This window comes from Hyla sarda, chromosome 4 (genome assembly GCF_029499605.1).
Source record: "Hyla sarda isolate aHylSar1 chromosome 4, aHylSar1.hap1, whole genome shotgun sequence".
NCBI classification, from domain to species: domain Eukaryota; kingdom Metazoa; phylum Chordata; class Amphibia; order Anura; family Hylidae; genus Hyla; species Hyla sarda.
Window position 1 is genome coordinate 137,863,613 of NC_079192.1, and position 27,087 is coordinate 137,890,699.

A 27,087-nucleotide genomic window follows, 5' to 3' on the forward strand; every position below is an offset into this window, starting at 1 on the left:
TCATTTTGTATGTTATTCTAATGTTTAATATTGCACAGTGGGTCTGTTATATTGTTGTTCTATTCATTAATTTGTCAGTGATGCCATGATATTTTATTATAGGGCCCATGCCATCGCTTTTAGTGCTGTCTGACAGCTAACACTACTCCCACTATTGTACAGTGAACGAAAGGCTTTTCCTGAAAACTTGTAAACCTGCCAATCTTCCAAACACTATTGTTTTCACTAACAATATGATAACTTCCTCAATCCAACACACTTTTTTTCTGGAAAATTTGATAACTTAGTTTGCTCAGTTGAACAGTATCCAGTTCTATATTTATTCCTAGCATGCTAAAAGGTCACAGCCGTGAAATCAGCCATAGACACATAACCTCTTCATATCAGAATAAATAGCTATTATAGGCATAACCTTTAGTAGCGTGCTAGTAAAGATAGAGAAATGCAAATACTGAAGGCTGGGAATACTACCTTTCTGAGTATTCCCGAGTAAAATACAGTCTTCTGTTTCCAAGTGACTTTTACTAGAACGTGTACCCAAACCGAATTGGCTATCTATCACTAGAAAGAGGATCGAACCCAACCTTAATGTTAAGAACATAAAAAAAATGTGAATTCCTGTAAAGAAAAAACCTAGTGTCACAAGATAAAAGCTCTATTAGAATATAACTGGGGAATAACTCCCTTGCTTTGTAACTCATCGTAAATTCCCTATAGTTCATGTGCTGCACAGACCAGAAACCAGTTTAAGGGTAGGGTCACACAAGCCATATTTTGCTGCATGTTTTTTCATCATTAAATAAGAGCCTAGGATACAATAATAATCTTCAACTTCTTCTTATTTTCCTACCCACTGACTTCAGTGAGTACGAAAATAAGCTTCCATTCAAACTGGTCTGTGGCAGGCAGACCGCCGCGGTGACGCATGCCAGCATCTTTCACCACCCGAGACTTGCGGACCTCACTATTCATCCTCAGGTGACGGTACAGTGGGACTTATATCAGGCTGGTAACTATAACCTACTCATCTTTCTTAATATATCAGGATCCCATATCATTTACGGGACTTTTAATACAATTCTGGGCTATCAGTTGCCGGATTACCGAAAGTGACACCAATTTTATTTATTTTAATATTTTTTCATTAATGTTAAATATTGGTGTTTGTTTTTATTGTATTTATATGTTCAAGCACGTATATCTCTTTTCCTCGGCACAAGGGCCCTGTGCCATGAGGTCAAGTTGCAACAATTAATATTTTATACATTCAATAAAATTGTGTCTTATAATTGAAGCACGATCCAGCTATTTACTATTATTATTTATACTATTTTTCATCTATGTATCAGGTAACTGATACTAGTCTTGAGGGGTTGGTTACTGTTTGAAAAGATTTGTAAATTATTTCTATTTAAAAATCTTGATCCTTTCAGTACTTATCAGCTGCTGTATTCTGCAGAGGAAGTTGTATAGTTATTTTCTGTCTGACCACAGTGCTCTCTGCTGACACCTCTGTCCATGTCAGGAACTGTCAAGAGTAGGAGAAAATCCCCATAGCAAACCTCTCCTGCTATGGACAGTTCCTGACATGGACAGCGGTGTCATCAAAAAACACTGTGGTCAGACAGAAAAAAACTATACAACTTCCTCTGCAGCATACAGCAGCAGATAAGTACTGGAAGGATTAAGAGTTTTAAATTCACGTAATTTACAAATCTGTTTAACCCCTTAACGACACACAATGTAAATGTACGTCCTGGTGAGGTGGTACTTAACGCACCAGGACGTACATTTATGTCCTATACATAACCGCGAGCATCAGAGAGATGCTCGGGTCATGTGCGGCAGGTCCCGGCTGCTTATAGCAGCCAGGGACCCGCCGGTAATGGTCGACATCCGTGATCGCAGCAGCAAATACGGAGCAATACCCTACCTCTAAATCAAACTAAGGGCAGTAATTTGAGTGGTTTGCCACACTGGCGTTCTGATGCTGTACTTACCTTTCCAGGTTTCAAGGGGTACTCTGCCGGAAAACATATTTTTTAAACCAACTGGTGCCAGAAAGTTAAACAGATTTGTAAATTACTTCTATTAAAAATCTTAATCCCTCCAGTACTAATCAGCTGCTATATGCTCCACAGGAAGTTCTTTTATTTTTTAATTTCCTTTCTGTCTGACCACAGTGCTCTCTGCTGACATCTCTGTCCACTTTAGGAACTGTCCAGAGCATGAGCAAATTTCCATAGCAAACCTATCCTGTTCTGGACAGTTCCTAAAATAGACAGAGGTGTCAGCAGAGAGCACTGCTTCAAAAAGAAGAAACATTTTGTTACTGAACATCCGCTCACATTCATAGAGTCCCCTTTTCCATATATTCTTTACCTGTCACTGTGAATATTCCAATATAATTGTTCTATTTCCACACAATGTAGAATAATGCAGTTGCAAAAAAGACTATCGTAAAGAAACTCAACCATGGTTGCCTTTTGTAAGGTTATTAATGATAAATCTATTATGTTTTGCAGATATGGATGAATGTAGTGTAAAGAACATGTGTCTAAATGGAATGTGCATCAATGAGGATGGGAGTTTTAAATGCATCTGCAAACCTGGCTTTCAGCTTGCACCTAATGGACGTTTTTGCACAGGTATATATGATCAGGAAATGGTTGCATTAAAGTCATTTTTACCTTCAAGAGAGCCATGCAAGTCTTGTATGCCAGCAGCATGCTATAGAGACGTGTGCATCGTTTTGTGAACAAGATTCATTAAGACCTGAAACTTATTTATAATAATCTCTGCTTAGGAGTCCAGTGGGCGGTCCTATTCCATTTCTGTATGCATGTTCATACATGAAAAGCTGGCAGTCATTAAGTGAGCCTATCCACTGGACTCCTTTTACTCAATAAGTTGCTGATTTTAATGATTTTATTTCCAACAAAACTACGTATAATTCTGCTCCGCTTTTCTTGCTTTGTAACTTGATGCTGGTACATTATATAGCATTTTCATGGTGATAGGTTCCCTTGAAGTTTTCCAATAGAAATGACTGTTCAGTAATGGAGTTTACTGTAAATATCTAGATATGCAGCAGATCTCTGTGACTAAAAATGGGTTCTATTCAGCTGAAAGGGGTTGTTGTGGGGGCAAGCACATGGATTTCTGCAACCCTTATATAAATGAATGGAAAAAACTGCAGACATTTCTGCAGAACAGGATCTGTGTGTGAATTCATCCATAAATCTGCTGTTAACCAGACTGCTGTTGTGTTGGTAGGTCACAACATTCTCTTCTTTCGTTCTCTTCTGTTATTTCAAACTGTCTGACTCTTTTAAAGGGTTATTCCGGCAGGATAGGGGATAAGATGTCTGATCACGGGGGGCCCGTGCAGCACCCACATTCTGTCTATGGGAGGTGGCGTCACGAAGGGGTGGGGCATGCTGTCACCTCTCCAGTTCCGGAAACACAGAGGCTTCCACTCTGGATTTATGCCATACACACACACACACACACACACACAAAAGCTGTGTGCCTACAGCTTTTTCATCCAGTTGCAAAACTACAACTTCCAGCATGCCTACACTTCATTTGGCTGTGCAGGCATGCTGGGAGTTGTAGTTTTGCAACAGCTGGTGGAAAATGATTGTTAAAAGTCTGATTTACAGCAATGTTCCTGCAATCTCTGTTCCACCCCCTGCGAAACTACAACTCTCAGCAAAAAGGCTGTATACAGTGGTCCCCTTGTACTACATACACACACTTTGTATAGATACTCACACACATTTACTTCATATATTCATACACACGCACATTTGCCCTGATTTACTAATGTCAACCCGACTCTTTTTCTGGGGTTGTGCGACCAAATTTGTGTCGCATAGCCCATGCGACACTTTGTGCGACACAATTTCCCAACAAAGATATCATCACTCAAAGTGTTTTTTAAACCCATCAAAACAGGCATGGTTACCCCAAAAAATGTGTGTTCCCGACAAAAAAGAAAAAAAACTCGTATGATGAAAAACTCTCAGGAAAACCTGTGAATTTTGCTTCACCAAAACCCAACAGCTCTGAGCTGTCGGGAAATTACTCAAAACCGAGTGAATCCTACTCCCATCATGTACCAGGGTCTGTTCCATGTTGGGGGTAGTAGTACAGTGGCTGAGGGATTGATCGCATCAGGTCTCACTTCTGAGTCCCGATCCGATCAGAAGTTATTAAGCAGGGGAGCGGGCAGCATGCTCTGCTCCCCAGCGATGTACAATGTATTTTACTTTAATTTTTAAATTCCCCGCCAGGAGCCCTGAATGGCCGGTACTGAGGAGCCATTCGGGGATCCCGGCGGAGTTCTCAAATAGAAGACCTGCGGTAGGGAAAGATATATAGCATCGCTGGGGGGGGGTATATGTCTGGCCCCCCACAGCTTCTATATATCTTGCCCCCTGCTACGCTATATGTCTTGTCCCCCGCAGCGCTATCATATACCCACCGCAGTGCATGTATATATTCCCCCCGCGCTATCATATGCCCCCCGCAGAGCATGTATATATATATATATATGTATATGCCCCCCACAGTGCAATCATAAGCTCCCGGCAGCGCTATGATAGACAAGCATTCTATTACCAGTGCATCTTCCCGGCTGCCCAATGCGCTGCTTAAAGAATACTTGTCATTCATAGCGCTGCAGAGGCATATGTATATAGAAGCGCTGTGGGGGCCAGACATATAGCGTTATCTGGCCCCCACAGCGCATCTATACACATATGCCGCTACAGCGCTATGAATGACAAGCATTCTTTAAAGGGGTACTCCCGTGGAAAACTTTTTTTAAAAAATCAACTGGTGCCAGAAAGTTAAACAGATTTGTAAATTACTTCTATTAAAAAATCTTAATCCTTCCAGTACTTTTTAGGGGCTATATACTACAGCAGAAATGCTTTTCTTTTTGGATTTCTCTGATGTCACGACCACAGTGCTCTCTGATGACCTCTGCTGTCCATTTTTGGAACTGTCTAGAGCAGGAGAAAATCCCCATAGCAAACATATGCAGAGAGCACTGTGGTCGTGACATCAGAGAAATCCAAAAAGAAAAGCATTTCCCCTGTAGTATACAGCCCATAAAATGTATTGGAAGGATTAAAAAATTTTAATAGAAGTAATTTTCAAATCTGTTTAACTTTCTGGCACCAGTTGATTTAAAAAAAAAAAAGTTTTCCATGGGAGTACCCCTTTAAGCAGCACATCAGGCAGCCGGCTTCCCGGCCAGATGCGCTACTAATAGATTGCTTGTCAATCATAGCGCTGCCGGGGGCATAAATATATATAGCAAACAGTAAGATGAAAGATAAGGCCGGCAGACTCACCAGTTTCTCTTCTTATTTATTGCGTTAGCATAACATTAGCATACTCACAAACTGTGGGGGTAATGATGTGCGGTGGGGGGACAAACAGGCAACAGATTCCGTTTCGCACGGTTCACCGTGCTTCCTCCGGCCGGAAGCATTTGACCAGAGCACCACCACTCTCACATACATATATCCAAGTATACCGCATCGAGTCTACCTAGGATAGCAGGGCCGTGCCACTTATACTTTATTCTTAGCATAAATATATATATATATATATATACATATGCTGTGGGTGGCATATGATAGCGCTGCGGGGGGAATATATATAAATATATATATATATATATATATATATATATATATACACACATGCGCTGCAGGGGGCATATGATAGCACTGCGGGGGGAATATATATATATATATATATATATATACACACAAATGCGCTGCAGGGGGCATATGATAGCGCTGCGGGGGGAATATATATATATATATATATACACACAAATGCGCTGCAGGGGGCATATGATAGCGCTGCGTGGGGGAATATATATATATATATATATATATATATATACATGCGCTCCTGGGGGCATATGATAGCACTGTGGGGGGAATATATATATATATATATATATATATATATATACATGCGCTGCAGGGGGCATATGATAGTGCTGCATGGGGGAATATATATATATATATATATATATATATATATATATATATACATGCGCTCCTGGGGGCATATGATAGCGCTGCAGGGGGGAATATATATATATATAATACACATGCACTGCAGGGGGCATATGATAGCGCTGCGTGGGGGAATATATATATATATATATATATATATATATACATACATGCGCTCCTGGGGGCATATGATAGCGCTGCGGGGGGAATATATATATATATATATATACATGCACTCCTGGGGGAATATGATAGCGCTGCGGGGGGAATATATATACATATATATATATATATATATATATATATATACATGCGCTGCAGGGGGCATATGATAGCGCTGCATGGGGGAATATATATATATATATATATATATACATGCACTCCTGGGGGAATATGATAGCGCTGCGGGGGGAATATATATACATATATATATATATATATATATATATATATACATGCGCTGCAGGGGGCATATGATAGCGCTGCATGGGGGAATATATATATATATATATATATATATATATATATATATATATATATACATGCGCTGCGGGGGAATGTATATATACACATGCGCTACCAGGAGCAATGTATATGTGCTCACAGCAACAGATCACAGCTCAGCTTTCATATGTTCCAAATCTCTGGTAAAATGAAAGCTGAACTGTGATTGGTTGTAATGGGGAAAACCAGACAGTTTTGGTTTTAAGCAGACTGGGTCTATTGTGTATGTGAAATTGTGGTTTTCATTCCTCTGGGAATTTGGTTTTAAGAAAGGAAAAGACAACTTTTTGTGCTTTACAACATAAACTCGTCAAGCTGGTAATGCGAGTGCAAAACCATATGTGCAGCCATAGTTATTGTGGTTGATCTCTTTTTATCTGTTTTTTTTGTTCCATCTAATATACATATACTACATGAAGACATAGTGATATTGGGCTGTAATAATGAATGCCTGTCAGAATGGTATGTCATCATACCCCCTTATAGTGACATAATATCATGACAGGCATTTATTATTACAGCACTAACAAATTCACTATGGGGGGGATTTATCAATTTTGTCTGTTGACAGTTTCTTTTTACCCTTTTTTTTCACTTTGGTTTTCGTGGACATGCACCAAATTTATCATTTGGTGCAAGTTGTTAGTAATTTTGGCTCAAATGTTGAAATCAGCTGTTCCCAGCGCCTTTTACACAGGACTTACCGCCACATAGGACCCGTATTTTACCCTGTAGAGCAGCCATTTCGGAGTCCCTCCTGCAGTATATCAGCAAGCGACATGAGTTATTTTCTTTTATTGGGGTTTATAGTCACCATGTGAAATGGATTTTATTTTAAACTTGAGTAGTTTTTTTTTTTGGTTACTTTAGTGCAGTGGTCTTCAACCTGCAGACCTCCAGATGTTGCAAAACTACAATTCCCAGCATGCCCGGACAGCTCCTGAGTAATGTGCTTTAAAGGGGTACTCTGCCCCTAGACATCTTATGCCCTATCCAAAGGATAGAGGATAAGATGTCTGACCTGTTGCACCCGGCGTTTGTTTATAGCGTCGGTTGCAGTGTCGGAGGCTTGTGACGCCACGAGCGGGGCATGACCGTGATGTCACGAGCCTCCGCCCCACATCCCCAGTCATCTGGCACGGAGCAAAGTTCGCTCCGTGCACCGGATTTCTGGGGTGCCGCAGCCGAGATCGCGAGGGTCCCCAGCGGCAGGACACCCGCGATCAGACATCTTATCCCCTATCCTTTGGATGGACTACCCCTTTAACAATGAGATCCCTCTGATGCTTTGGAAGCTCTCTGCGGACCAAAAAAAAATTAAAAATACCTCTACAGTACGCACAGCAATGTATATAAATTGCTTTATGTGAAAAGTCACAAAAATTTGCAGTACTGCTTGGTGCATATTTTTTTTGCAACTAATTTGCACACACAAAAAAAAGGGTAATCACCATGATAAATGTCCCACCATGACTTTTGCTCTGAAGTACAACTAAGCAAATGTCAGGAAAATCCTACTAGAACAGCTGAACTTTGTGCGATTATCCAGAGTCACATAAAATGATGGCAACTGTGTAACGAATTCTATTTAACATGAGTTTGAATGTGATTGGTTAATTCTGAACACACCCATATCCTCAGGTTGTGCACATATAAGAGGGTGTGAACACTTATGCAACCAGGGTTAGAATGTGTAATTTATTTGATCTTTTTCTCTCAAAGATTTCCATTTGTTTTACAATTGTATTGTTCATGGTAGGTGGAAAAAGTTCTTTAACATCACATGAACCTGGCATTTATAGTGTGTAGACTTTTTGTATTCACTGTAAATCCACCATGACAAATTCCCACCAAATCATGCAGATCTGTTGCAGATCCATCACCGTAGGCTTTGGTGTGGAAAGTTAAAAAATAAATAAACGTACATTTGTGGATTTTGCTTCAGATCTGCAGGTAATCAACAGCAACATCCATAACATTGAATCTTACTGTGACAAATACTTCTTGTGGGAAGATACTTTTAGGCTGGATTCACACGTAGTATATTGGTCAGTATTTTTAGCCAAAGCCAGAAGTGGAACTGTCACAGCAAAAAATGATTATCTAAAAATTAACACCTTTTTCCCAGGTTTTGGATCCTCTCCACTGATCAAAATACTGGCTCAATACTATAGGAGATATTTACTTAAACTGTCTATCCTTGCACTGTCTTTTAGACAGACTGTCTAAGATTGTGCATGTATTTACTATTCTGGCACACGTTCATTATTATATTTGGCTATGGTCAAAGATGCGCCAAAAAATTGTCTAACTCCTAAAGGTGTCTAAAAGCTTTAATACTAGTTCTATCTTGGCTTATAATGCACCACTTGTATGTGCCAAAAATTGTCTAGTATGCTTTGTAAATGTGGCCTAAACAGACAGTTATTAGTTACGTTCCTTTTGGTGTATATATATATATATATATATATATATATATATATATATAAAAGAGTGTGGCGCATTTTACTATTCGTAATAACAAATTTGCCACCCATTTAAAGGGGTTCTCCACTCCCCGGCTTTCGGAACATTTAGTTCCGAATGCCGAAAGCGGGCTTCGGGGGTCATCACGCCCCCTCGTGATGTCATGCACAGCCCCTCATGATGTCACACCCCGCCCCCTAAATGCAAGTCTGTGGGAGGGAGTGTGACGGCCGTGTGAATGTAAATGTGGGGCTATGTGTGAAGCTAGCCTAAAAGTAAAGCAAAAACAAAGAAATGGTCAGCACAACAACCAAATACACGGGTGTCTTCCACGGTAGCAGATCTAAAAAAAGGTTGCAGCAGCACTATAGATCAGAAATGGAGGCTCTTAGCACACTTTTTCATCAAAATGTGCCCCCCTTCTACCACCTGGAGGTGGCATAACTTCTGATGGGACCCTAACACGCCCACTATACTCACCTCTGCTGGGCAGATAGCCTCTGACTGGGTGACATGTATTTTGAAATGACAGTTACACTTTTAAGGGAATTTATCATCACTTTCATGCTGCTTGAACAACGAGTCATCTGGGCACTTCCTGGGGGAGCCCAGCTGTTCTTGACTGATAAATCTCTCCCTATGCCTAATTAGTGAGAGATCTAACAGTCAAGGCTGGTGGGGCATAAAGAAGCTGCCTGAGGACAAGCAGGGCTCTGTACACCGAGGACAAGCAGGACTCTGTGCACTGAGGACAAGCAGGGTTCTGTACACTGAGGACAAGCAGGGCTCTGTACACTGAGTACAAGCAGGACTCTGTACACTGAGGACAAGCAGGGCTCTGTACACTGAGGACAAGCAGGGCTCTGTACACTGAGGACAAGCAGGGCTCTGTGCACTGAGGACAAGCAGGGCTCTGTACACTGAGGACAAGCAGGGCTCTGTACACTGAGGACAAGCAGGACTCTCTACACTGAGGACAAGCAGGGCTCTGTGCACTGAGGACAAGCAGGGCTCTGTACACTGAGGACAAGCAGGGCTCTGTACACTGAGGACAAGCAGGGCTCTGTGCAGTGAGGACAAGCAGGGCTCCGTACACTGAGGACAAGCAGGGCTCTGTACACTGAGGACAAGCAGGGCTCTGTGCAGTGAGGACAAGCAGTGCTCTGTGCACTGTTGACAAGCAGGGCTCTGTACACTGAGGACAAGCAGGGCTATGTACACTGAGGACAAGCAGGGCTCTGTGCAGTGAGGACAAGCAGGGCTCTGTACACTGAGGACAAGCAGGACTCTGTGCAGTGAGGCTATGTGGCATGCCCCCAGATCACACATCAGGATGATTGACAAGTCAGGAGACTGCACGGAGCCCTGCTTGTCATGCCCACACTCCCTGTATTTTGTCTCTGCACACAGGCAATAGCTGCAGGGACAAGACAGCATTTTATCACCCCAAATATAAACATTTTTAACCATATTGTTATCCTCTACATTATGTAAAACGTTTTTGCAAATGACAGGTACAATTTTTAAGGGATATCTATATGCTTGAATGGTTTTATTTCAAATATCAGCAAAAAAAATCTCTGAAAAGCAGAAATTCTTATCATCCACGTTGACCAAACCATGAAATAATATACACTTTAGGGTCTATTGTACCAGACAGCTTATAGGGCTATATAGTAAGTGTATTAATGCACATATATTTCTTAGATCTGAGAAGGAAAAAAAAAAAAGAAAAGCACATTTAAGGAGCAAAGCTACACAGTGGGGCATGGGTTAAAAATAGGGACTGTTTCTCTAAAAGAGGGGAATTTGGGAGGTATGGGTTATATTGTACATTGGCAGGACAGGGCAGGACAGTTTTATTATCTGAAACATTGGTTGATCTGACTATGGTAAGCTGCAGAACCCTCTAGTCAGTGGGATTCTGTAGTGAGAGATCACCCTGCAGTGTAGTCCTAGGCTCATAGTATGATCAGTCTTATGTTAATACTCGACATGCTTTAAATGTTCTTCATAAGTGTCTAGTGATTTTTCAGAATTACAATCTTTTATTACGATACAGCTGGAGTGCCAGAGAAAGGCCAAGAAAAAAAGAGAAAGTAATAGAGGTGTTTCATACTCATTTTGTCCTTTTAAGGTCAGTGTAGCACATTGCCGGCTGTCTCCAGTGTTGTGGTCTAGTTTTGTTTGCATGGTAACATTGTACATGTAATTTATTGCTCTACTTGTAAGGATTTACTGTCGCTACAAAGATGAAAACAATTAGTAACCTACATTGTAATACAGCCAGATCACAATGTGTCTCTTTTTTTATGATGCAGTTGTTTTGGAATATTGTCGTGTACTTAACACATTAGCAGAATATGAAACACACACATACCAGCATGTCTGCCATATGTTTGCAGCATTTATGAATAATATAATCAGCATTTGGTTATGAGAGGCTTAACTCTTAAAGAAGCTGTGTATCCAGTGGAGTCATAGGGGGAGATTTATGAAAACCTGTCCAGAGGAAAAGTAGCTGAGTTGCCCATAGCAACCAATCAGATCGCTTCTTTCATTTTCACAATCCTTTTCAAAAATGAAAGAAGCGATCTGATTGGTTGCGATGGACAACACAGAAACTTTTCCTCTGGACAGGTTGTCATAAATCTCCCCCATAGACTTATTGTTATGTAAGGCAATATATATAAATATATATTGCATCATTATATTGATTGATCAAGTAGGCAAATCTACAAACCCCTACTAATTTCAGTATTGCAAAGCATTACAGACATAGATGAGCCTATAGTTCTATTAGGTGGGTTCCATCTCATACAACCATTCTATGGCTTTATCATTTCAGATATTGATGAATGTGAGACTGCAGGCATTTGCATGAATGGCCATTGTGTGAACACGGACGGTTCCTTCAGGTGCGAATGTTTCCCTGGACTTGCAGTTGGACTCGATGGACGTGTGTGTGTAGGTAAGATATATCTTCTTAATTTTATATTTCTGATATACTGTACATTTACTTGACTCTTTCTTAGTTATACGATTCATCAAGATGTTGGACCACATGGTAGCCTTGCAGTGGAGTAGAAACATACATATTTTATGTTACAGACAGAAACTTTGCTTTCTTCACATTTAGGTAATAGACTGTTCAGTATTTCTTCATGGAGACCCTAGTACGATCCACATGGGTGGGTTAAGAATTGACCATAGCCATGTAGTGCAAGGTCAGGGATAGCAGCACAGAAGCAGGGGCTAGGTACAAGCTATTCTTAGTATATTAAAAAGTATAATGTTATATAGTAAACAAAATTTACAATATTGGAACAGTTTTAGAATGTAAAAGCAAGTTTAGGTTCATTCTTCCATAGTACAGGTATCAACCAACATAACAAAGCTTTGGTTCCTTATGCCAAGTGTCTACTCAGCTGTGCCTTAAAGGGGGTTTCTAAGAAAATGTAACATATTATCTCTTAAACCCCCCTCTTCTTCAGTGGCCATTTGCTGGTCTTTGTTTATATCCTGGGAGCCATTACATGCTGCATCAGCATGTCACTACCCTAATGGTGTGAACAAATACTGGCAAAGGACTGCGGAAGTGGTGAAGCATTTACAAATGGTGTTATTTTATACATTTTTAAACTCTCAGACAATAACTCAAAATCAGCAGAGCACACAACATAGCAAAACATATGTAATGCTACTACTTTTTGCCCATATCTGACAATTGGTAAAATTGCATTTCGGAGAAGGTATTGTAAGGTCTTATACATTTATGATTAGTATGATAGTATCAACAACTTTCTATGTATAAATTGTATTACAGACACTCACATGAGGAGCACATGTTATGGTGGTTACAAGAGGGGTCAGTGTGTTAAACCCTTACTGGGTGCTGTGACAAAGTCAGAGTGCTGCTGTGCCAGCACAGAATTTGCGTTTGGTGAACCATGCCGACCTTGTCCTGCAAAAACTTCAGGTAAGGGGCTGATTTTTGGAGCTATATGCATGCAGTTTAATCAACTACAGCGGGGGAGTACGTACTTTAAGAAATTTCAGATTACTTGGTTTCTTCTTACTCTTCTTCTTCTTATTATTATGACATGTCTTTTTTTTTTATACCAGAATTTCTCCCTATCATTGAAAACTGTCATTATGGTTGACTCACTTAGGCTATGTTCATGTCTGTATCATGAAGCCACACCACTAAGCTGTGTCCATCATTTGATATATATTTTTAAAATTTTTTGCACTTTGGTCCAACAAGTTCAATTGGGGTGGTCACTGTTTTGATGGCTTGAATAGTGCTACAGGCTGTGCTAATCTTGCAATCACACAGGATAGAATTGTCTATAGCAGTGTGACTTGAATTATACTACCTATACATCGTCCATACAGAAACACCTTTACTGCTCCCTAAGGGTAGGTATACTCAGATTGAAAAATCCCCCATGAAATCCATCTGAGGGATACACTTTTATATAAACATGTCATCTTGCTTAGAACATCATGTAAGATGTCATGTTTTTGATTACATCAACTTTTATAGGTTTAAATATTTTATATAATATATGTTATGCAATTTTTTTCATAATGATAATATATCACCCTTTCTAGTGATGTATACCTAGCATGAGACTCTATTTTGAATCATATGCAATATTTTAATATACATGAACCTATATACATTTTCTTTTCATCATTTATTATTGTAATTATACATTTTGTATTGTAGATTGTATTCTTATATAATTTCATCTTTAAAGAAACGTGTCTACATTTGTATGGCTTATGTGAGTGAGAGGGGAGGTGTTAATAGGGTATTCCGGGTAAAAACATTTTATCCCCTATCCAAAGGACATAGACATGAATGGAGGGGGCGTGGCGTGATGTCACGTCCCCAGTCCCGGAAACCCGGAGGTTTCCAAAACTGGAGATTCAGCACCCGCATAGAATGCGGGTGCTGCAGGGAGATCGTGGGGTCTCAGCAGCGGGCCCCCCGCGATCAGACATCTTATCCCCTATCCTTTGAATAAGGGATGAAATGTTTTTGCCCGGAATACCCCTTTAACGCCTCCCCTCTCACTCACAGCTGCAGGGAGATCGCGGAGGTCTCAGCAGCGGGCCCCCAGCGATCAGACATCTTATCCCCTATCCTATTGATAAGGGGTAAAATGTTTTTGCCCGGAATACCCCATTAATGTGAAATCGGTAGGTGCTGCTTGTTTCGTGTTTCCCCTCTACCTCCATATATATGATCCGGTGTAGCAGTAATCCGTGTATGAGTATGCCAGCACCTGGCTGAAACACGTCACATCCTGCCATCTGTACCTATGTTCCATGTAGCTGTGTTCCAATAAAGTCTACCTTCACGGCTGATCTGCGATTGAGCTGGATTGAGTTGTAACTTTTATCTTGTATGCCACTTATTTGGCAGTGGTTTTGGATGCAGACTACCCCCTCTGAATGTGGATAATCCGTGTCCAGGCTACCCATTGCGGAATCCATACATTTACCATTCAAATAAATGATGTGTCACTTCTTTTGCCCACAAAACAGATTTCAAATACACATGAGAAAACAACTGCTCTCCAATTCCCACAAGGTTTTCAAAAAAAGATTCCCCATCAAAATCTGCTTGAAAAAAGTCCTGCGATGTGTGAACGAGGTCTAATGCATAGCCCCCCAACCCCTATATGCAAAAATAATCATTTTACCTTCTAGTAGTGCCAAACCTATGATGTCATATTATCCCCATCTATCTATCAATGATCAAAACTTAGCATTACCCTGTTTAATATCACTGTCTCCTGGCTTAGAACACAATACCACATTATAATTGCTTTCTTGTTCTTATTGTAAAAATGTATGACCACACCCATACAAGCAAGTCATTTTTTTTACAATTGGAAATGTAATTTTTTTACAATTGGATTCACTCGTTTTGTTCACAAGTATCTTGTTTCTGAACGATACTGTTCAATTGTTGGTTTTCTTAATAACAGACTGCAATGGTATTTCCTGTGTTTTCAGATGAGTATCAAGCATTATGCAGCAGTGGCCCAGGAATGACATCTGTAGGAACTGGTATGTATGAGTAATATACTGAAATACTAGTAAGTGCACCCAAAGTATGTAGACCAGAATGGGAAAGCAGAAGGATTATTTTCTGCAGGTGTCTTCCCTGGAGAAGCACAGGGTGATTGGAAAATCTGGTTTCATCAATTAAAAAAGACTAAAAACTTTATGCATATAAAAAACTACCACAAGAGGACTTTGATTTAAATTAGAGGGACAAAGGTTTATGCAGTAATAATAGGAAGTATTACTTTACTGAGAGAGTAGTGGATGCATGGAATAGCCTTCCGGCAGAAGTGGTTGCTGCAAATACAGTGAAGGAGTTTAAACATGTATGGGATAGGGCTAGGGACTATTGATAGGATTCAGAATATTGGGCAGACTAGATGGGCCGAATGTTTCCTATCTGCCGACAGATTCTATGTTTTTATGAATCCTGATGGTTTTCATAGACTTATAATGGATTCCGGCTGATTTTTGTCAAGGTTACTGTATTTTTATCAGCAGTACTAGCACTACAGATTATCTATTTGTTCCATGTAAATACAGGAACCACTTACAGAGAGCCAATAACACCAGTGTGAATAGAGCTTGAAAGTTGCTTGCTCATATTAACATGTATAGAAGTGCAAATGCATATTGTGTAGCCTGATGTTGGCTGTTTTCCATGTTATAACTGATTGGCAATATTCCATGGAAAAGAATGGCTGATTTTATTCTTATAAATATTGAACTCTTGTTCTATAAACTTTATTACCAAGGCAGCTAATTGAAACCATTTTTGCTTTTTTACTTCCTTTTCCAGCCACTGGATTGTTTTTTGTAAATAGTCTTTGTGCAGGTTTTTTCCCCATGAGCCATGAGAAAGTAATTAAAATGAATCAATTATAGAATCCATTTGGTGCAAAACAATGTAATTACATAGTGTATATAAATAGAATTCAGGAAAGTTACCAGAAGTAATATCCTGGTAATGTCTGCTTATCATGATGAAAATGAAATACAGCTTTAAAGAAAAAAACAACAACAAAAAACAAAACCAGCAACAAGACTAAAAGGAGTCATTCAGTGCACCCAGCAAAATGTCAGACAAGTAATGCATCAACTACAAAATGTCAGTTAAGGGAGGGGAGTCATAGGTGTCAATTATACAGTGTAATAAACTGCAAAAGCGCTTATTGACCTGACCTATATAACACCATAGGATCAGTAAAACATATTTGCAAAATAGTCTGAAAAAGCTTTTATTTGTTAAACATGAACATCTCTGGTTAAAAATAAAATAGTTTTAATATTTTTTACAAATGTTCTGCATTCTCTATTCCTTCATTCAAGATAAAAAAAATATTCAGTTTGCAACCTGTTCCTAGTTTCAGACTTTTATTGTGTGTGTCCCACTCAATAATACTTGCTGGATGTGAGTTTTTGTGTCCAGGAGGCTGATACTATATCTCATATAACAGCACAGCTTTATTCCTAGACTGATGTATGCTTCTAAGGCTCATGAGGGATCTGATCTAACTTGTGCTCAGGAGTGTGTGTTGCCGCTCTCCCTGAAGAGTTTACCATGAGTGCTTTGCCTTCTGTGTGCTTTCTTCTCTATCTACAGTCTGTGTGAGCTTCCCTCCATGAATATCACCTCTTTTATGTGCTGTGTACAACCTCCTTCCCCTCCCTGCTGCTATCTCTACAGCTGACTGTACATAGAATATTGTTGGCTGAACATGCTAATTTCTACAGGACCAGTCGACTTTCATGGGTATGGTGTTCTCACAACTCCTCCCTGACAAATAATGTCGGGGAAGACAAGATCAGAAAATTAGATTTCAACATGCCAAGTGTGCATGTATATGGGGAAATTAGGAGAGTTAGCTGACAACCAGTCAAGCATTTGGCATAAGCAAAGTCAGCTAATTGGCATAAGCAAAATGGTAGAAAATGTTCAATGAAGAGTATTTAGAAAGTTACTTATTTTTTACATTTAGGAAACAAATAGATAATAAAATAAGTGCAAAGGTGTACATATCCAAGTTTTATCAACATCCACAAATCCTGTAAAACTTTAAGTATTTATGGACATTTGAAGACTATATATATATATATATATATATATATATATATATATATATATAGCATTATTATTAACCTCTTATGGACGTAGGGCTCCCCTGCTATGATGCTGGGCCACGAGCTGACCCCGCGGCTATCAACAGGCGGGACCCGTGGCTAATACCAGACATCACCGATCGCAGTGATGTCCGGTATTAACCCCTTAGATGCGGCGATCAAAGTTGATTGCCACGTCTAAAATAAAAATAAAAAATGCTTCCCGGCAGCTCAGCGGAGCTGATCGGGACCACCATGGTAAAACCGTGGTGTCCCGATCAGCTGTGAGGATGGAAGGAGGGTCCCTACCTTCCTCCTTGACATCCGATTGTCACCCTATTGCTCCATGTCTGAGATCCAGGCTGGAGCAGCAGAGCACCGATAACACTGATCACTGCTATGCTACCACTGAACAGTTTATGCAATTAGAAGATGTTATGCATGTTATAGTTACCAATGGGGGCTATAAATGTGTAAAAAAAATATATATATAACAAATGGAATTTAACCCCTTCCCTATTAAAAGTTTGAATCACCCCCCTTCTCCCATAAAAAAAATGTAAACAAAATAAGTGTAAACATATGTGGTGTCGCCGCATGCATAAATGTCCAAACTATAAAAATAAACAAAAAAGATCAAAAAGTCCCATCAAAACAAAAATGGTACCGATAAAAACTTCAGATCACGGTGCAAAAAATTTGCCCCATACTGCCCTGTATGCGGATAAATAAAAAAGTCATAGGGGTTACTAATTTTCGTGCAAAAAGTTATAATTTTTTATCAGTAGTAAAACAAAATCAAACCTATATAAATTGGGTATCATTTTAATTGTATGGCCCTACAGAATAAATATAAGGTATCCTTTTTACTGAAAGTTACAACATTTTTTGGGGGTTTCGCCAAAGATTCTTTGGTAAAATGACCGATATCATTGCAAAGTAAAATTGGTAGTGCATACATTAAGCCCTGGTGGAAAACTAAAAGCGTTATGATTTTTCAAAGGTGAGGAGGAAATAATGAAAGTGCAAAAACGGAAAAACCCTGAGTCCTTATGGGGTTAATAACTAATAATGTGTGCCCAATTGCTCGCCTTTTGAGTCCATCACTGATGCCCCAATTGTTTCTACCATTCCGCGTGTATATCCTGAGAGCGATGGTGAACAGACATGTATCTGTTGCAGCCAATAACTGGCCTCAGAGATCATGTCTCATACTAAATGGAATCACTGCTAAAGAGATGTGTGTTTTTTTTATATCTACATTACTTTTGCTGCTTCTTTTTTTATTCTATGACAACCCTTTTAATAGGACAGTAGCTCTAAAAATAAAAATGACTGCAGTAGTAAAGAGTGAGGTATAAAAGTCACTGTGGAGTTACTTATTTAGGGTGAAATTATTTTTAAATTCAAACTCTAACATTTACTTTCAGATATCAACGAATGTGCTCTGGATCCTGATATCTGTCCCAATGGAATATGCGAAAACCTCATCGGAACATACAAATGCATCTGTAACTCCGGATATGATGTGGACAGTATTGGAAAGAATTGTGTTGGTACGTCTTCTTGTTGTTTGATTAATAGCTTCTATCAAGGAGTTAATGGATTATACTGAATTTATAGTACATATTGACTTGTGGCAGTTTGTAAATGGGAGTAGTGGTTTAGTTAAAGTTTGGACTAAGATCCAAGTTAGGGATATTTTAGGCAGAGCGACAACTCACATGACTTCTCTGGTAGCATTTACTTCTGGGGGGGGGGGACGTACAAAAGATCTTGTCGATCTAATCTAATGATTTATCTAATGGGTATGGACAGCTATAAACCAGTACTGTAGTTAAAGGGGTACACCGCTGTTCAGCTTTTGGAACAAACTGTTCCGAACGCTGGAGCCGGCGCTGGGAGCTCGTGATGTCATAGCACCACCCCCTCATCACATCACGCCCCGTCCCCTCAATACAAGGCTATGGGAGGGGGGTGACAGCGGAGTACCCCTTTAAATGCAGGGACCCAATATAACTACGATGTATTTGATGCAAATAGATTATAGGAATATGTATTTCAGGGTATTGTTCTCTCACCACCAGTACTTATTACAAACCTAGAATTAGCTTATTAGTTCCATAGATTAACCAATTCTGTGTTTCCACCATTACAGATATTGATGAGTGTGCCTTGAACAGACTACTATGTGACAATGGACAATGTCGCAATACACCTGGAAGCTTCTCTTGTACTTGCCCTAATGGTTATGTCTACAAGCCTGAACTAAAAACTTGTGAAGGTAAAACAATTTTGCCTAAGTAATATATGATCTAATCTTCTGCTAATGTTGAGTATATATCACAATCTAGTGTCCCTGGCCAGCGTAGATGAGATAGATGAACTTCTTATATTGAATGTGTTGGAAATTTTTAGATGTAATGACAGATCTAGTATTATTGGCATGTTGATAGATATAGGTGCACTTATCTGCTTGTTTAGCTCATTGAAATCTTGTATTATATCCTAGGAACAATAGATATCACTAGTATTGCTAGCGAATATTCGCAATGCGAATTTTATTCGCGAATATCGCATATTCGCGAATTTGCGAATATTCGCGAATATAGCACTATATATTCGTAATAACGAATATTCATTTTTTTCGCATACGCAAAAATAAAACACGAATATTACGAATATGCGAATTTAGTGAATATATGACGAATATTCGTCCATATATTTGCGAAATATCGCGAATTCGAATATGGCCTATGCCGCTCAACACTAGATATCACATACATTTAACTAAATTAACTAATAATGAATACAGTGACCACATACATGTTTAGTCAATGTGATGTAGAGTAGAATTCTGTAGCTTCAGTAACAATACATTTGCAGCTTGCTTTGGTGAAGCACTGGTATAAATTGCAATTTTGAAATAATCAAAATATTTATTTCAGATATTGATGAATGCGAGTCAAACCCCTGCATCAATGGCCAATGCAAGAATATCCCGGGATCCTTTGTTTGTGAATGTTCCTTTGGCAGCACACTAGATACAACTAAGACAATTTGTGTTGGTAAGTAAATAGTTACTGAAAATTATTATCTGATGGAGGCCTTTTAATAATTTGATCATACCCAGTTCTGACACATATTGAACTTAAAGTGTACCTGTCATTAACAATTTTTATATAGTGTAGATAATACCATTATATTTATTTTTTTAATGTACATTGGTTAAAAATGTGTATAATTTTGTCCTTACAGCTATTGTCTGTGAGAAATCCAAATACAGGAAGTGTGGGTGGAAAAGCAGAGCTTTGTGCAAGCAGGGTTCCGTACACTGAGGAAAAGCAGGGCTCTGTGCACTGGGGACAAGCAGGGTTCTGTGCAATGAGGACAAGCAGGGCTCTGTACACTGAGAACAAGCAGGGCTCTGTACACTGGGGACAAGCAGGGCTCTGTGCAATATGGACAAACAGGGCTCTCTGCACTGAGAACAAGCGGGACTCTGTACACTGAGGACAAGCAGAGCTCTGTGCAGTTAGGACAAGCAGGGATCTGTACACTGAGGACAAGCAGGGCTTTGTACACTGAGGACAAGCAGGACTCTGTGCAGTGAGAACAAGAAGGGTTCTGTGCACTGAGGACAAGCAGGGCTCTGTGCACTGGGGACAAGCAGGGCTCTGTGCACTGAGGACAAGCAGGGCCCTGTGCACTGAGGATAAGCAGGGCTCTTTACACTGAGGACAAGCAGGGCTCTGTGCAGTGAGAACAAGCAGGGCTCTGTGCACTGAGGCAAGAAGGGCTCTATGCACTGGGGACAAGCAGGGATCTGTACACTGAGGACAAGCAGGGCTCTGTACACTGAGGACAAGCAGGGCTCTGTGCAGTGAGAACAAGTAGGGCTCTGTACAGTGAGGACATGTAGGGCTCTGTACACTGAGGACAAGCAGGGATCTGTACACTGAGGACAAGCAGGGCTCTGTACACTGAAGACAAGCAGGGCTCTGTGCAGTGAGGACAAGTAGGGCTCTGTGCAGTGAGGACATGTAGGGCTCTGTACACTGAGGACAAGCAGGGCTCTGTGCACTGAGGACAAGCAGGGCTCTGTGCACTGAGGACAAGCAGGACTCTGTGCACTGGGGACAAGCAGGGCTCTGTGCAGTGAGGACAAACAGGGCTCTGTGCAGTGAGGACAAGCAGAGCTCTGTGCAGTTAGGACAAGCCGAGCTCTGTGCACTGAGGACAAGCAGGGCTCTGTGCACTGGGGACAAGCAGGGCTCTGTGCAGTGAGGACAAACAGGGCTCTGTGCAGTGAGGACAAGCAGAGCTCTGTGCACTGGGGACAAGCAGGGCTCTGTGCACTGGGGACAAGCAGGGCTCTGTGCACTGGGGACAAGCAGGGCTCTGTGCACTGGGGACAAGCAGAGCTCTGTGCACTGGGGAGAAGCAGGGCTCTGTGCAGTGAGGACAAGCAGGGCTCTGTGGACTGACAAGCAGGGCTCTGTGCAGTGAGGACAAGTAGGGCTCTGTGCAATGAGGACATGTAGGGCTCTGTACACTGAGGACAAGCAGGGCTATGTGCACTGAGGACAAGCAGGGTTCTGTGTACTGAGGACAAGCAGGGTTCTGTGTACTGAGGACAAGCAGGGCTCTGTGCACTGAGGACAAGCAGGACTCTGTGCAGTTAGGACAAGCCGAGCTCTGTGCACTGAGGACAAGTAGGGCTCTGTGCACTGGGGACAAGCAGGGCTCTGTGCAGTGAGGACAAACAGGACTCTGTGCAGTGAGGACAAGCAGAGCTCTGTGCACTGGGGACAAACAGGGCTCTGTGCACTGAGGACAAGCAGGGCTCTGTGCACTGAGGACAAGCAGGGCTCTGTGCACTGAGGACAAGCAGGGCTCTGTGCACTGGGGACAAGCAGGTCTCTGTGCACTGAGGACAAGCAGGGCTCTGTACAATGAGGACAAGCAGGGCTCTGTGTACTGAGGACAAGCAGGGCTCTCTGCAGTGAGGACAAGCAGGGTTCTGTGTACTGAGGACAAGCAGGGCTCTGTACACTGAGGACAAGCAGGGCTCTGTGCACTGAGGACAAGCAGGGCTCTGTACACTAAGGACAAGCAGGGCCCTGTGCACTGGTGACAAGCAGAGCTCTGTACACTGAGGACAAGCAGGGCTCTGTGCAGTGCGGCTGTATGACATGCTCCAGGCTCACACATCAGTATAATAGACAAGCCAGGAGCCTGTACAGAGCCCTGCTTGTCCTGCCCTCACTTTCTATTTGGACTCCTCATAGAGACACACAGGCAATAGCTGCAGGGACAACTTTTTTCACCCAAAAATATACACGTTTTTTTAATCAATGTTTATTACATATATGCATATAATGGTATTATCTACACTATATCATAAGAGTTTTTGCTAACGTCAGGTACACTTTAACTCCTTAATGCTTCTGCACTGTCTGACGTTTAGGCAGGTAAATATCTGAGGCTCAGACAGTTTAGGATGCTAAGTTGAGTCTGAATTCCCAAAGCTGCTTGAACTATTGGTGGTCAGAAGTGACATCCAAACATAAAGAGCTCACAGCTCTTTAATATTTTATCTGCGCTTCATCAGTCTACATTTGGTTGACACGAGGAAAGCATTAAAGGGGTACTCCCGTGGAAAACTTTTTTTTTTTTAATCAACTGGTGCCAGAAAGTTAAATAGATTTGTAAATTACTTCTATAAAAAAATCTTAATCCTTCCAGTACTTTTTAGGGGCTATATACTACATTTTTGGAACTGTCCAGAGCAGGAGAAAATCCCCATAGAAAAAATATGCTCCTCTGGACAGTTCCTAAAATGGACAGCAGAGGTCAGCAGAGAGCACTGTGGTCATGACATCAGAGAAATGCAAAAAGAAAAGCATTTCCCCTGTAGTATACAACTGATAAAATGTATTGGAAGGATTAAGATTTTTTAATAGAAGTAATTTACAAATCTGTTCAACTTTCTGGCACCAGTTGATTTAAAAATGTTTTTTTTTCCACGGGAGTACCCCTTTAACATTTTGTATTCTTGATTTGGGCAGTAGTCTGGTCATACGTGCACTGTATCTCTGTTTTTACACTTGAAGGGTAGGCAATGTTTATGCCAGTGGCTTCATGCACTGCATGATCAAACTGATGCTTTTTTCATGTATAAATAATGGTAGGTATAATGGGTAACATGCAACACTGAATAAGTCATGTGCAGTGTTAGGCCCTATTCACACGGCCAGACATTCTGCAGCCAGCAGGTGCTGACAGAACAAACCGGCGGTAGAACTGCTCATAAATCCATAATCTACGTAGATGGAAGTGCATTTTTGAGCATATTCATTGTTTCCGCAGAGTATTTTGAATTTCAGCAGCAGATGTACAGAAATTCAGCCGTGTGCTTGATGCAAGAGAATCCCATTGAAAACAATGGGAGTCAGCTGCAACTGAATTTCCGGGTGGAATTTTTCTGCCGAATTCTGTTTAGAAATTCCGATGTGTGAATGGGGCTTTATTGGCATGGCATGAAGTGTGTACACAGATGCTCATATGCTACCGATCACACCTAGTGTTGTCTGACGGTTTGTAGGCACTCAACATTTCCTAGCATGTTCCATCAGGAGTTTCATTAACCTATGAGACAAAGAACATCGGAAGAATACAAGGGACTGTTAAGGGTAACTGGTACCTTTATCAGAGCAGCTACCCCTTATAGATACAGAGAAACATTTTTGAGAAGACAATCTCTTTGAGAAGACCACTTATCTAGATCAGATTTTGTGTGACAGATTTTCAGTTCACCACACATTAGGCATAGTGGCCAGTTTCTATGAGAAGACTACTCTTCATTGCAATTTTAGGTGGCCTTCTCAAAGAGGTTTCACTATATAAGAGCTTTGTTAGGAACTGCCATAAGACAATAAAAAGTTTGAAATGAAAGTGAACTGTAAGCATGAGCAGAGTATAGTCCTTCTATAAAATAAAAGTGAACTGTAAGCATGAGCAGAGTATAGTCCTTCTATAAAATAAAAGTGAACTGTAAGCATGAACAGAGTGTAGTTCTTCTATAAAATAAAAGTGAGCTGTAGGCATGAGCAGAGTATAGTCCTTCTATAAAATAAAAGTGAGCTGTAGGCATGAGCAGAGTGTAGTTCTTCTATGAAATAAAAGTGAGCTGTAGGCATGAGCAGAGTGTAGTTCTTCTATGAAATAAAAGTGAACTGTAAGCATGAGAAGAGTGTAGTTCTTCTATGAACTAAAAGTGAACTGTAAGCATGAGCAGAATGTAGTCCTTCTATGAAATAAAAGTGAACTGTAAGCATGAGCAGAGTATAGTCCTATAAAATAAAAGTGAACTGTAAGCATGAGCAGAGTATAGTCCTATAAAATAAAAGTGAACTGTAAGCATGAGCAGAGTATAGTCCTATAAAATAAAAGTGAACTGTAAGCATGAGCAGAGTATAGTCCTATAAAATAAAAGTGAACTGTAGGCATGAGAAGAGTGTAGTTCACCTATGAAATATAAGTGAACTGTAAGCATGAGAAGAGTGTACTTCTATGAAATAAAAGTGAACTGTAAGCATGAGCAGAGTATAGTCCTATAAAATAAAAGTGAACTGTAAGCATGAACAGAGTGTAGTTCTTCTATGAAATAAAAGTGAACTGTAAGCATGAGCAGAGTATAGTCCTTCTATAAAATAAAAGTGAACTGTAAGCATGAGCAGAGTATAGTCCTTCTATAAAATTAAAGTGAACTGTAAGCATGAACAGAGTGTAGTTCTTCTATTAAATAAAAGTGAACTGTAAGCATGAGCAGAGTGTAGTTCTTCTATTGCCGAATGTATTCCATGTTGGTTTGCTGGTGTTTTGATGGAACCTGATCACTGAATCTGGACACCTTCTTTGTGCATTATAGGGTGCTGCTTCTAACCTAGTAATGTGTTTTTTTTGTTTTTCTCCACAGAAACGTTAAAGGGCACATGCTGGAAAGACATAGTCAATGGAAGATGTGAAATAAACATAAATGGAGCCACTCTGAGATCCCAGTGCTGTTCAACATTAGGAATAGCTTGGGGAAGTCCATGTCAACCTTGTGAAGTTGGTAATGGAATGAATTATTATCCAACAAATACAATTAGTGTTTTAATCTGCATATAACATAATATAACATATTACGTATTAGTAGGGACATTTCCAGAGTAATCTGGGATTTCATCACAGCCATTATAACAATAACTACAGTATATAACTGGGACTTTAAAATTATTCATCTCTTTCTTTCAACAGATCCTGTCTGCCCTAAAGGTTTTGCCAGAACCAAAGGGAAAGATTGTCAAGGTAAAGATATACACATTTACAGTTACCAATAAGCATATTGTTCAAATATTATAAGATTTTATGAACATTCTAGTAGTTAAAAATAATTCTAGACCACATTTGATGTTAGTTCTGAAGTTTCTGCCTCTGTTTAACTGACTTTAACCTAAGGTGACCAAAACTTGGAAGAGCTAGCATAATGGACAAGTAGATACTTCCACTGACGCACGGAGAACATAGCTCTTCCTTGATGTCAAGTCTCCAAAGACCCTTGTTATGTACTTGAGAGCTCACTCCCCATGACCCAACATCTTGGCTTATAATTTTGTCTTATGTTCACCATGACAAACCTGAAAACGCCTTGGAATAGACTTGCCAAAGTCAACACTCATAAAAAAGGGTGGTCCCACCATTTTTTTGCACTCTTAATTAAAACTACACAAAAAAGTGGAATTGTTAGCTATGTGTTAGTGCCCCCTTCCAGATGAGAATTATGTAATAGTGCCCATTGCCTGAAACTCAGTATTCATAATAGCAATAAAGCAACACACTTTGTGCAGTGCCTATGCTTTAGGTTTCAGGGCTTACTTGTTTATGACTAGATAAATAAGTCTAAGTACAACATGCATTAATACAGAGGCAAGGCTTGCTATTGTCAGCCCAGACACTTACCTGGCACATGCTTAGTCAGCCTTCCCTCCTAACTACAATATGCATCTGATAAATATATGGAAATCTTAAAAAATAAAAAAATAAAAAAATGTAAATCAGCATATAAAAACACTTACCTCTAATTTGAACAGAAAACTCATTGTCTCTCGAATAACATAATTTTCAAAAACAATAGTTAGAATTTTAATTTAGACCATATGTTTCCTCCTATTTGTATATTAGAAGAGAAATAATGATTCCATCAAGGTAGAGATGCATTACATTTGTAAATATATAGTTTGCTAATAACCCCTTATTCACACTAGCACTGCATCAGTCAAGCTTTTTTTTTTTTTTTTATATATAGAGGACAGTTCATGAAAATACTTGGGATCTCCCACTTCCATCATTTTAAAGAGAGCACTAGACAAAACATGTACTCCCTGTTTGGTTTAGTGCATAGCCGGAAGGGGTGGTACACGACAAAGGGAGTCCAAAGACTCTTAATGGCTATAAACACCTTTTACAGTGGCTTTTTTTTTATTATTGTTGATTTGTTTTCTGTATGCAAAATGAAGCAACTTTCTAAAATGCCATTATGAGTTTCCTAACATTAAGCTGCTTCTTAAAGAAAGTTAAGATATATCCATCAGACTTTCTTCTCTCCTAGTGGGAGATTTATCAATGTTGGTGTAAGGTAGTAAAGCTTTTATTCCTGTTTGCTTGTTGTATTGTTTACATAGTTGCTCAAAATTTACCAAAAAGGACTTGACAAATACGTGCAATGATAGAAACCAGTGAGCTGCAGAGATTGGTTTAAGTTTGTGCTCTAGCATCTGACACTTTTGTACATGTCCTTATAGGTGTTGTAGGTTTGCGCAAAAAAAAGTAGGCTTTGCAC

At 40.1% G+C, this 27,087-nt stretch overlaps 1 protein-coding gene across 9 annotated transcripts in view; it reads left to right on the plus strand.

Annotated features, from left to right (window-relative positions):
* FBN1 (fibrillin 1) overlaps window positions 1–27,087 on the plus strand; it is a 267,073-nt gene that overhangs the window by 137,234 nt on the left and 102,752 nt on the right. For all 9 annotated transcript variants that reach the window (XM_056572267.1, XM_056572268.1, XM_056572269.1 and 6 more), the window contains 9 exons: window positions 2,526–2,648; window positions 11,866–11,988; window positions 12,844–12,996; window positions 15,051–15,104; window positions 18,632–18,757; window positions 19,360–19,485; window positions 20,150–20,269; window positions 25,183–25,320; window positions 25,506–25,556. In XM_056572267.1, coding sequence (XP_056428242.1) covers window positions 2,526–2,648; window positions 11,866–11,988; window positions 12,844–12,996; window positions 15,051–15,104; window positions 18,632–18,757; window positions 19,360–19,485; window positions 20,150–20,269; window positions 25,183–25,320; window positions 25,506–25,556 — 1,014 coding nt within the window. The remainder of the gene's footprint in view (window positions 1–2,525; window positions 2,649–11,865; window positions 11,989–12,843; window positions 12,997–15,050; window positions 15,105–18,631; window positions 18,758–19,359; window positions 19,486–20,149; window positions 20,270–25,182; window positions 25,321–25,505; window positions 25,557–27,087) is intronic.